Here is a 12,395-nt window from a genome sequence, read left to right on the forward strand (position 1 = left end):
TAGCACAAGACTGGGTACGGTGGCTCACGCCTGTAATCCTAGCACTTTGGGAGGTCAAGGCAGGAGGATCACTTGAAGTCAGGAGTTCAAGATGAGCCTCGCCAACACGGTGAAACCCTGTCTCTACTAAAAATATAAAAATTGGCCAGGCATGGTGGCTGGTGCCTGTAATCCCAGCTACTTGGGAGGCTGAGGCAGGAGAACTGCATTAACCCAGGAGGCAGAGGTTGCAGTGAGTCAAGACTGTGCCACTGCACTCCAGCCTGGGCAACAGAGTGAGGCTCTGTCCAAAAAAAAAAAAAAATTACCACAAACGTGGTGGCTTAAAACAACAAAAATTTATTCTTTCACATTTCAGGATGCCACAAGTTTGAAAGAAGGTACTGACAGGGCTGGCTCTTTCTGGAGATCCTGTGCCTCTCTCCTAGCTTTTGGTGCTGTTGGCAATCACTGGCATCCCTTGGCTTGTAGATACATCACTCCAATCTCTGCTTCTATCATTACATAGCCTTCTTTCTCTGTTTCTGTGTGTGACCTTTTCTGTCTCCTATCAGCACACTTTCATTGGATTTAGGGCTCCCTCTAATCCACTACAATTTTATCTCCATCTTTACATAATTACACCTGCAAAGACCCTCTTTCTAAATAAGGTCACGTTCTGAGGTTTTGGGTGGATATGAATTTTGGAGGGATACGATTCAACCCACTACAGATCCTGATCAATACATTTCCCAAACAGAAATCTGGTGTTATCCTTAACCCTTTCTCTTATCTTCTGCATCTACATAATTATCAAATCCTGTCAATTCTCCTTCCTTAGTCTTCAATTTATCTCCTTTTCATAAGCCCCGTTACCACTTTTCACTTCAATAACACACTTGTCTATGACAAACTCCTTTGCTATAACATTGAATGAACCTAGTTATTACTCTCAATACTGTGCCTGTACCTAAACCGATATGCATTGCTAAAGAAAGTCACACAACAGTACAGCCCGGTTGCACCATACTTTATGATAACTAATCCCAAGCCGGTCCTCAACAATGCCTGGCAGTCCTGTTTCTCTGGCCAACTGGCTCTCCCACTCTTCCAAAACTATTTCAAACCTCTTCTACTAGCCTCATGCTCTTACTCTCACCTACTTTCAGCAACTGACCTGGGCTCCTATTTTACAGAGAGAGAGAAAAAAAAAAAAGCCATCAAACAAAAACTTCCACAACCTCCTACTGTCCACTCTCATTCTCTCTGCCTTCTAAGTAGCTGTTATTACAAAATCTTACTAATATTAATTACCCCACTCTTTTTCTATATTTCGCTTTTCTCTCAAGTAGATGCTTCTCACAGACTTATGTTTTGTTTTTATTTAAAAACAAAATGAAAACAAAACCTCCCTTGTACCCTACACTCTCACTTCTTGTATCTATTCAGCCACACTCACTCTTTCTGTCTGCTTTTCTCTCCACCTCCTCCATCCCCCATCAGACATAAATACGTGTTTGTGCAGAGACTGATTTCTCTAGCTCCGTAGCCTCAGGCCTCTTACTTAACCCCTGTAAAGTTGGAATAACCATACTAATAAACCTGTCTCACAGGACTGTCGTGAGAATTGGATGAATCAGTCTATGTAAAAGACTCAGAAGAGAGCTTGGCCCATAGTAATTGATCAATAAAGTTGGCAATATTGTTATTGCTAATAATCTAACACATTCATCTATCTATTCAGGCAACCAGCTGCACAAGATTGTCACTTGGATTTCTCCTGAACTCCCTCATCCCTCTATTGCAACCCATCTCTAGGTTTTTTTTTATTTTTACCTCTCCAGTCACTCTTGTTCTGAATACTTTCCCCTACCTCCATTATCTTACTCCACACTATCATAATCTCACATAAACAGAAACCTTCTAAACAATTTTCTGCATTCATTCATGTCATTCTCCCCAACGTTCTCCATACCATAGCCAGAGCAAACTGTTCTAACTTCATATCCAAGGCTACAAACTGGTTTAAAAGCCTTCCCATGATTATGACAAAGCCCCAAATATTTTTGCATGGCCTATAAAGCCATGTAGAAACAGTCCCTCCCTGTCTGCTCAAACTTATTTTGCATCTGGCTTCTTTTGCCCTCTTCTCTTGTAACACATACCAACTGTCTCTCGAATCTTCAAATGAACTATGCGCTTGCCCATCAGTGAAAAGGTGCTTTTCACTTCCCATTCCCTCTACTGCAATGTTGAATGGCATTCCTATTCTTAGCTTAATTCATTCCTATTCACATATAATTCTTTTATGCCTTAGCTCAATAACTTCCTCAGGGAAGCAAGCCTTCACTGACATCCCAAAATAGGGTCTCATTACTCTTATGTACCTTTCACAGTATTCATCAAAGTTGCAATTTCTCATTTACATGATTATTCCCCCAACAAATTCCTCCAACATAATCCAAACTCCATAAAAGTCATGACTGCAATCCTTTTTTGCTCTCCATTGTATCCCAAGTGCCCAATACAGCATCTGGCACATAATTCATGTTCATAAGTGCATACTGCATCAATACTAAACTTCAGCTTCAATGTTGCAAAACAGCCTGTTTAAAAACAGGACAGATTTAAAGCAGCAAAGGGACCAGCATATCACGAGTTCATTATCATTGTGGCTCTAGATCAAAGTTAAAAGTTTCTCTACTGATGGCTATAAATAGTAAATCACTTCAAAGAGCTACTAATGGAGCAATTGCTGAGGGAAAGGAGGATGTGACAGAAGGTGTATTGTGCTGTTACTTTAAAAAAAGGAGTAAAAGGCAGAACACTATTTCAAGGCAGAGGTGGGTTTTTTAAAGTATTGGTTCACAACCTTTGTATTCCAACACGCCTACTACTGCTACTATTACTATTCCTACTGTAAACCTAAAAGGAAAAGGCTGAGGCACAAAACATACTTTAGTTTACCAGAGCCAAAATGAGGACAGCTACCCAACACATATTTCCCAGATGCCTGGGGAGTGCTCTGGCACCTGAGTTACAAGCAGATTTTAAAGGGAAAAAGGAACAAGGCAGACATAAAGTCGCTTGATAAGAATTCTCACTGGTTTACAATCACTGATTAGTGACTGACTATTCATTGTTGCACTATAAGGTATGACTTATGGTGTCCAGCATATGGTATTTTATGGCTACTTGGCGTCAGTTAGTCTAAATCCTACATAGAAGGTGGCTTCAAGAGATAACTACTTAGGTCAAAAGAGAGTGCCATAACTGTGGTTTCATTCCAATGCCTCTCTGGGCCTGACAATGGAAAGGAACTCAGGTTTTTTTTGTTTGTTTTTGTTTTTTGTTTTCTTTCAATAGGTGTCTGGGGAACAGGTGGTGTTTGGTTACATGAATAAGTTATTTAGTGGTGATTTCTGAGATCCTGGTGCATCCATCACCTGAACAGTGTACACTGTATCCAATGTGTAGTCTTTTATCCCTCATCCCCTTCCCACACTTTACTCCAGATCCCCAAAGTCCATTGTATCATTCATACGCCTTTGCATCCTCCTAGCTTAGCTCCCATGAGTGAGAACATACATTTAGTTTTCCATTCCTGAGTAACTTCACTTAGAATAATGGTCTCCAATCAATTCCACCCACGTTTCTGCAAGTGCCACTATTTCATTCCTTTTAATGGCTGAGTAGTATTCCATGGTGTCTGTATATATACATTTTTTAATCCACTCATTGATTGATGGGCATTTGGGCTGGTTCCCTATTTTTGCAATTGGGAGTTGTGCTGGTATAAACATGTGTGTGCAAGTATCTTTTTCGTATAATGACTTCTTTTCCTCTGGGTAAATACCCAGGAGTGGGATTGCTGGATCAAATGGTAGATCTACTTTTAGTTCTTTGAGGAATCTCCACACTGTTTTCCACAGTGGCTGTACTAGTTTACATTCCCACCAACAGTGTAAAAGTGTTCCCTTTTCATCACATCCGTGCCAATATCTATTATTATTATTATTACTTTATTATGGCCATTTTTGTAGGAGTAAGGTGGTATTGCATTGCAGTTTTGATTTGCATTCCCCTGATCATTAGTGATGTTGAGCATTTTTTCATGTTTGCTGGCCATTTGCATATCTTCTTTAGAGAATTATCTATTCATGTCCCTAGCCCTCTTTTTTGATGGGATTGTTTGTTTTTCCTTGAGTTCCTTGTAGATTCTGGATATTAGTCCTTTGTCAGATATACAGATTGTGAAGATTTTCTCCTACTCTGTGGGTTGTCTGTTTACTCTGATTATGTCTTTTTCTGTGCACAAAGTTTTTAGTTTAATTAAGTCCCATCTATTTATCTTTTTGTTGTGTTTGCTTTTGGGTTCTTAGTCATGAAGTCTTTGCCTAAGCCAATATCTAAAAGGGTTTTTCCAATGTTATCTTCTAGAATTTTTATGGTTTCAGGTCTTAGATTTAAGTTTTCGATCCATCTTGAGTTTTTTTTTGTATATGGTGAGAGGAGGATCCAGTTTCATTTTTCTACATGTGGCTTGCCAATTGTTCCAGCACCATTTGTTGAAAAGGGTTCCTTTCCTCACTTTATGTTTTTGTTTGCTTTTGTCAAAGATGAGTTGACTGTAAGTATTTGGCTTTATGTCTGGATTCTCTATTCTGTTTCATTTGTCTATGTGTCTGTCTTTATACCAATATCATGCTGTTTTGGTGACTTTGGCCTTATAGTACAGTTTGAAGTCAGGTAACGTAAGGCCTACAGATTTGTTCTTTTTGCTTAGTCTTGCTTTGGCTATGTGGGCTCTTTTTGGTTCCATACGAATTTTAGGATTTTTTTTCTAGTTCTGTGAAGAATGATAGTGGTATTTTGATGGGAACTGCATTGAATTTGTAGATTGCTTTTGGCAGTATGGTCATTTTCACCATATTGATTCTACCTACTCATGAACATGGGATGTGTTTCCCTTTGTTTGTGTTACCTATGATTTCTTTCAGCAGTGTTTTATAGTTTTCTTGGGTCTTTCACCTTCGTGGTTAAGTATATTCCAAAGTATTTTAATTTTTTTGCAGGTCTTATAAAAGTGGTTGAGTTCTTGATTTTATTCTCAGTTTGGTCACTGTTGGTATATAGCAGAGCTACTGACTTGTGTACGTTAATTTTGTATCGTGAAACTTTGCTAAACTCATTTACCAGTTCTAGGAGCTCTATGGATGAGTCTTTAGGGTTTTCTAGGTATACTATCATGTCATCAGCAAACAGCAACAGTCTGACTTCCTCTTTATCCACTTGGATATCCTTTACTTCTTTCTCTTGTCTGATTGCTCTGGCTAGGACTTCTAGTACTACACTGAATAGAAGTGGTGAAAGTGGGCACATTCTTCAGATAAAAAGTTTCTTTTCTTTTTTGTTTCTTCCACAGTGCTACTACTATTCCAGTCAATGCCTGTAATTCCAGCATAGCCATTATCAAGTGGCTCACCACAGCAAAAATTCACAAGCAGGTGGAAACTATGAGAGATGTGAGCAATTTGAAATGGCCCCATGTCAAAATACACTGATATTCTCTGCTATTCCATTCTTCTCAGATATGACTCTTCCTAAATATTGCTATGGCAAAAAGCAGTCACATGGGTATCATTTATAATTTTAAGATGTAACCTATGTTCTCAAAAAACTAAAAATAGAACATATACACTAGGTATATAAGCCCCCTAAAAAGGAAATCAGTATGTTGAACAATATGTGCACTCCCATATTTATTGTAACACTATTCACAATAGCCAAGATACAGAAGCAACCTGTATTTCCACAACAGATGAACAGATTCAACAAAAAAAAAGTGGGACTGGGCATGGTGGCTGACGCCTGTAATCCCAGCACTTTGGGAGGCCGAGGTGGGTGGATCACGAGGTCAGGAGATGGAGACCATCCTGACTAACACGGTGAAACCGCGTCTCTACTAAAAATACAAAAAATTAGCCAGGTGTGGTGGTGAGCGCCTGTAGTCCCAGTTACTCGGGAGGCTAAGGCAGGAGAATGGTGTGAACCTGGGACGTGAAACTTCCAGTGAGTCAAGATAGTGCCACTGCACTCCAGCCTGGGCGACAGAACGAGACTCTGTCTCAAAATAAATAAATAAATAAATAATTTAAAAATAAAAATAAAGTGGTATATGTACACAAAGGAATACTACTCAGCCATAAAAAAGAATGAAATCCTGCATTCAAGACCACATGGATGAGCATGGAGGACTTTAAGTAAAATAAGCAAGACACAGAAAGATACATAATGTATGTTCTCACTCAAATGTAGAAGTTAAAAAATTGATCCATCATGCATGGTGGCCCACACCTGTAATACCAGACTTTGAGAGGTTGAGGCAGGAGGATCTCTTGAGCCCAGGAGTTCAAGACCAGCCTAAGCAACATGGTAAACCCCATCTCTACAAAAGAAAAAATGGAAAAATTAGCTGAGTATAGTAGCTCATGCCTGTACTCCTAGCTACTTGGGAAGCTGAAGCAGCAGCATCAACGGAGCTGGGAGTTGGAGGCCACAGTGAGCTATGATCGCACCACTGCACTCCAGACTGGGTAACAGGGTGAGGCCCCGTTTCAAGAAAAGAAAAAAAAGTTGATCTCATAGAAGTTAGAGAATAGAACCGTGGTTACTCTAAGTTGGGAAGGGTGAGGCGGGTAGGAATATGTTGGTTAACACAGTGGTCACCAACCTTTTTGGCACCAGGGACTGGTTTTGTGGAAGACAATTTTTCCACAGGACGGCATGGGGATGGTTTCAACAATAGACATTATACTCTCGTAAGAAGCAGGCAACCTAGATACCTCGCATGTGCAGTTCACAACAGGGTTTGTGCTCCTATAAGAATCTATATGAGAATCAGTGCCACCGCTGATTTCACAGGAGCCAGAGCTCAGGCTGTAATGCTTTCTCGCCCACTGCTCACCTCCTGCTGTGCAGCCAGTTCCTAAGAAGCCAGGGACCAGTACTAGTCCACAGCCCAGGGTTGGGGACTCCAAGGTTAACAAAATTAAAGTTAAATAGGAGGAAAAAGTTCTAGCATTCTATAACACTGTAAGATGATTACAGTTAATAGTAGCTTAATGTATATTTTCAAACAGCTAGAAGAGAAGGTTTTGAATTGTTTCTAACATGAATAATGTTTGAGATGATGGACATGCTAATTACCCTAATTTGACCATTATTCATTATGTATATCCAAACACTACACTGTGCCCCCTAAACAGGTATGATTATTATGTCAAATAAAAACAAAAAAGAATAGCCCTAATAGCCTATTCAAGTAAAAAAGTAACCTATGATTTTTTTGCAGCAAAATTTAATATTTTAATAATAAACATAGTGTTTAATGTTAAATACATTACAAATTACCCAAATTGGAGGTGTTTCTTCATTATATAAAAATATTTTATTATAGCAATATGATTTAAGGTATTAACCTCTGAAACCACTGAACGTCACCACATTTGTCATATCGAACCATAAGTGGTCTCAAATATGTCTTAACGTCCATATAATTAAAACAATAGAACTAATTCAATCCTTTCACTAAAAAAGTAAAAAAGGGCAAGAAAATACAGAAATTGTTTCAAGATTTCAAACAATATATGGAGCAACCACTGAAATTCTATAGATGGTACAGCAGCAAGTCTGCTTTGAAAGGCACTGCTGACAATGACCCTCTCTCCACAGCAATACACAATTGATTCCATGAAAACGGCAGAAGCTGCTAAATGTGTACACAGTAATACCAAAGACAAATAAGTCGACTATAACTCAAAACACACAAACAAACAAACAAAAATCATTAGGATTTTCCCCCTCCCCGTTTTCCTAAGATCTTTAAATCAAGTGTTTCAAGCATGTTTAAAAAACATGCTCACATTGTGATATGCTAGCATTTCTTATTTTGAGAAATAATGCAACCTCCTAAATCACAACATAAGAGTCAGAATGTGCGATTTTAATTTCTGAAAAAAGAACATGCCTAATTTATTACAATTCTGAATACTCATCTACAATATTTAAAGACAAAAAAAATGAAGCACAACCTCCTACTCAGAAAATTATCCTTCCTCCCAATTTCTATTTTTATATCTGACATCAAAAAAAAAAAAAAATCCCTGTTTAAAGTTTCCTTAGGTCATTTTAAAAATAAATATTGTTTCATTTAAAAAAAGTTGTTAATGCCCAGTTGATACTGCAGTTGTAAATGATATGAAATTTCTCATGTGATGTTTTAGTCCACTTTCTGTTGCTTATAACAGAATACCAGAAACTAGGTAATTTATAAAGAAAAGGAATTTATTTCTTACAGTTATGGAGACAGAGAAGTCCAAGGTTGAGGGGCCAGATCTCGAGAAGTCGAGAGCCTTCTTGCTGGCAGGGGATCTGTGCAGAGTATGGAGGCAGCATAGGGTGTCACATGGCAAGGGGGCTGAGCATGCTAACATGCTTACTCAGGTCTCTCTTCCTCTTCTTATAAGCCACCACTTTTACACTCCTATGATAACTCATTCATCCATTAATCCAATAACAAATGAATCTATGAGTGGATTAATCCATTCATAAGAACTGAGTACTCATAATCCACTCTCCTGTTAAAGGCCTCATATTGGAGATTCAGTACTGTCACATTGGGGATTAAGTTTCCCATACACGAAATTTGGGGGACACATTCAAATTATATCATGTGGCAAAAGCTACTTTTGATCTTTGTTGTTTAAAGCTAGAGAACTAATGACCAGGCACAGCGGCTCATGTCTGTAATCAAAGCACTTTGGGAGGCCGAGGCAGGAGGGTGATCACTTGAGGCCAGGAATTCAAGACCAACCTGGGCAACAAAGCACTCCATCTCTCTTTTTTTTTAAATACAGTAAGATAAAATAAAATGAAATAAAGTTAAAGTACTATTTCTATAAAACATTAAATGTAATTTCACTATCAGAATGAAATCAGAAAAACAGCTTTCTTGTGAAAATTAATACTAATAAAGAAATCAAGAGATGTTTTCATTTACCTACAGTAAGAAGTGATTACCTTCATATTAGCACTTTCTAATCTTTTCAAAAAGGATAGAAGAAATTAACAGTTCTTGCAGTGGAGAAGAGCCACAATTCTTGGATATGTACATCTATGTTAATCAAGGATTAATTATGCCACATCTATGTTAATCAAGGATTAATTATGCCACTTCATGGCTAATAGGAGAAAAAGAATGCTGACCACTAGGCAAGGAGAGGATGTTTATCTGACATTCATATTGATATAGATACAATAGGCACTCTCAATGACAACGAGTAATGATTTCTTAGGAAAGCTAATGTTCGAAGAGTTTTGCACATCACTGATTATCCCATTTTTATCTATTATACTTTTTGAAAAGAAAGACCCATTCTCTTAAATTGCCTAGTTAGAAAGTACTCTTTATGCAATAATGTTAATCTATCTTGATTTATAAATATTGTAATAATGCCCTTTTTAAATTTTCTGCACAACGTGATAGTTTTTTGTTTTTTTTGAATCACAGCCACTCCACCCTCACCCACACCCAGCATCAGAGATTAAAGCAAATGATGCTTTATACTCTCTCAAAAATAAATCTAGACTTTGGAAAATTACACAGTAATGTACAAGCATATAAAAACTCAATGTCAGAAGTAATTTCAATAATTGCAGGAAGCTCTCTGGAGGTATCTGCCTGTAATTTAAGGACCAACTATGGATGTAAACCGAGACAATGATACTATCGTTATGCACCACGAAATTTTCCTAAGAGCTTTGATCAGATTCCCCTAAATAGTTTATGCATGTCTCTGTATGCAGTAATAGGCGCTGACCTGAAATATTTAAAATGAAAATAATCAGGGCTGTATCTGTCTGAACATATACAAATTCGGTTTATCAATGTGAAAGTAGATCTGCAAAACTCAATTGTCAAAAGGTGGCCTACGGTATTTTCATGACAGAGAATCTTTGTTAGGTTTGTTAATGTAACACGTAAAAGGGGGGCTAGTGTATGTGATTAGTTTCCGCCTCAGAGAGATACTAGGAAGGTGGACGACAGTACCCCGGGGAGACTCACGTGTCGGTCTAGGGCCCTTTTTGTCCCCCACCCTCACCTCACTCCTCTCCTTCGCACACACAGACATGCACTCTCCCATCACATTTGGAAGCCCCGGTGGGCAGTTTTCTAGGGTCGTTTCACTGGAGCGTTAAATGGGATCTGACGCCACCGGGCAGCCCGGGGTTGGATGCCATAGCCGCCAGCGCCCACGGCTCACCTCCAGCTTGTGGTTGATTTGAGACACAGACTGGGCTTTGTGGCAAAGCTGTGCAAAGCAGGAGCTCAGGCTGGTCATCTTCTGTCGCCCCTCATAAGTGATGTCCGCCTGGTCTGGATCGATCTCGCCCAGGAGCAGATCCACATCCACAAAAGCCTTGTCGAACTCCTTCTCCAGCACCTCCAGCCACCGGAACATGGATACTCCGCCGGGGGCCCCGGCGGAGCAGGAGGCGCCCCCTGGGCCCCCTCCGGCTGCTGCTGGGCATGGACCGCCCGCCGACATGGCGCCGTCAAGGGCCTCTCCCGACTGCTGAAGACCCTCGCCGCCCCACCCGCACGAAGGGAACTGCTGGGACTGAGGGGACCCCCCGCGCGCGCGCGCGCACCTTCCGTCACCTCCCTTCACCTCGCGCCGTTAACGCCAGCAACACAGCCACAGAACCGCAGGAATAACGAGGCTGAAGCTGAGGCTGAGGCGGCAGCCGCGGCGACACACGGAAGATTCTGTCTGTCCCACCTCCCAGCTTGCCCCCGCTGCGCATGCGTAGCGAAGAGCTGGGCGGACGCAGCCTGGAGGGACAAAATGGGCGGGGCCAGGATGCGACCTTGGCCTATGAAAGGCCTCAGCTTGGGACCTGCCTGTTAGCCGCCATATTAACAACTGGCAAACTACGGCTTGAATCCCTGAGAAACGGAGCCGCGTGGTTTCTGCATCCTGGTTGGAAAGGCCCGAGGATGAGAAAGGTGTCCACGTCGCAGAAAGGAAGGATTTCCGCCGGTTTGACTTAACAGTTGGCGGGAGCTATTCCAAAGTCCTCCCAGAAAGTTGCTGCGGTGGCGTCTAGGGTCAGGGAGGGGAGAGCAAGGAACGGCGGTGTGAGCATGCGCAATAGCCACGTTTTACCTTTTGGATTCCAGTTCCTGGTTAGGATGGAGTGGGCGTACACCCTGGCTGTTCTTGGTAAACCAACCCCAAATTCCAGGTGTGGACTGCCTAACGCTGCGCATTGAAGCGGCTGACCAGATTTTGCGGAATTAATAGAAAACTTTTTGTATTGTGATTAAGGGTCAGGTAGACCTGGTGAACGTTCAGTTCTTACCCTCTGTCACATACTACCTGTGTCACCTTACATGTCTTAGTTAACCTCGAAACCAAGTTTCCAAATTTTACTTAACTCAGTTGTAAGATAAACTCTTAGCGTCACTTCTTGGCACACGGTATTCCTCTTAATACGCCGTAGGTCACACATTTCAAAAGCAACTACAGTAGTGCTTCACTTAAGATGGGGATATGTTCTTAGGAATGTGTCCTTAGGTTAATCATCCCCTAGGGAACATCCTAGAGTGTATTTAAACACAAACGTAGATAGTATAGCCTACTACACACCCAGGCTGTATGATGTAGCCTATTGCTCTTAGGCTGTAAACCTGTACAGCATGTTGCCATTCTGAATACGGTAGGCAATTACAATACAGTGGTAACTATTTGTGTATTTAAACTTATCTATAAACTTATCTAAACATAGAAAAGGTACAGTAAAAACATGGCATATACTCTTATAGGATCACCATAGTTTATGTGATCCATTCATGGCTAAAGCCTTGTTATTTGGCACATTTGAAAACGTACAGCATTCCCACACGTGACATTTCAGAATATCAAAATTGTGAATTCATATATTTACAAATATATTGAATGCAGAACTCTGTTGCGACACTGAAGACACACAAATGAATGAGACATGACCCTTACTCAAGCTAAGACAGGCTAGTGAGGCTACTAACTCTCAACTATAACTTTAACTTGAATTTTTCAGTGCCTTTAAAAGTATTCAGCAACTCCTCCCTTTACATTCTGCCTACTTCCACTGCAAGGGTAGACAATCCTAGAAAGGGAAAGAGAAACCTATGTGATTAGAGTAGGCTGGTGGAAACTCCTGCATTACCTAGAAACATGTTTAGATGAATGCAGTCTGCTGTAATCTGTTCTTGGGACAGACCCTTCCAGTTAATCACCACCTAAAGCCTGCACTGTGTGCCCTTTGCCGATGCAAGGCCACGGAGGAGCAAAAAATCACAATTTTAGTTT

At 40.5% G+C, this 12,395-nt stretch overlaps 1 protein-coding gene across 4 annotated transcripts in view; it reads right to left on the reverse strand.

The window, feature by feature from the left end:
* Positions 1 to 10,852, reverse strand: part of GOPC (golgi-associated PDZ and coiled-coil motif containing) — a 41,385-nt gene extending 30,533 nt beyond the window's left edge. For all 4 annotated transcript variants that reach the window (XM_012002350.1, XM_012002348.1, XM_012002349.1 and 1 more), the window contains exon 1: positions 10,305 to 10,852. In XM_012002350.1, coding sequence (XP_011857740.1) covers positions 10,305 to 10,589 — 285 coding nt within the window. In that variant the 5' untranslated portion in view covers positions 10,590 to 10,852. The remainder of the gene's footprint in view (positions 1 to 10,304) is intronic.
* Positions 10,853 to 12,395: the final 1,543 nt, after the last annotated feature.

The sequence above is a fragment of the Mandrillus leucophaeus genome, unplaced genomic scaffold (genome assembly GCF_000951045.1).
Source record: "Mandrillus leucophaeus isolate KB7577 unplaced genomic scaffold, Mleu.le_1.0 Scaffold683, whole genome shotgun sequence".
Lineage (NCBI taxonomy): Eukaryota > Metazoa > Chordata > Mammalia > Primates > Cercopithecidae > Mandrillus > Mandrillus leucophaeus.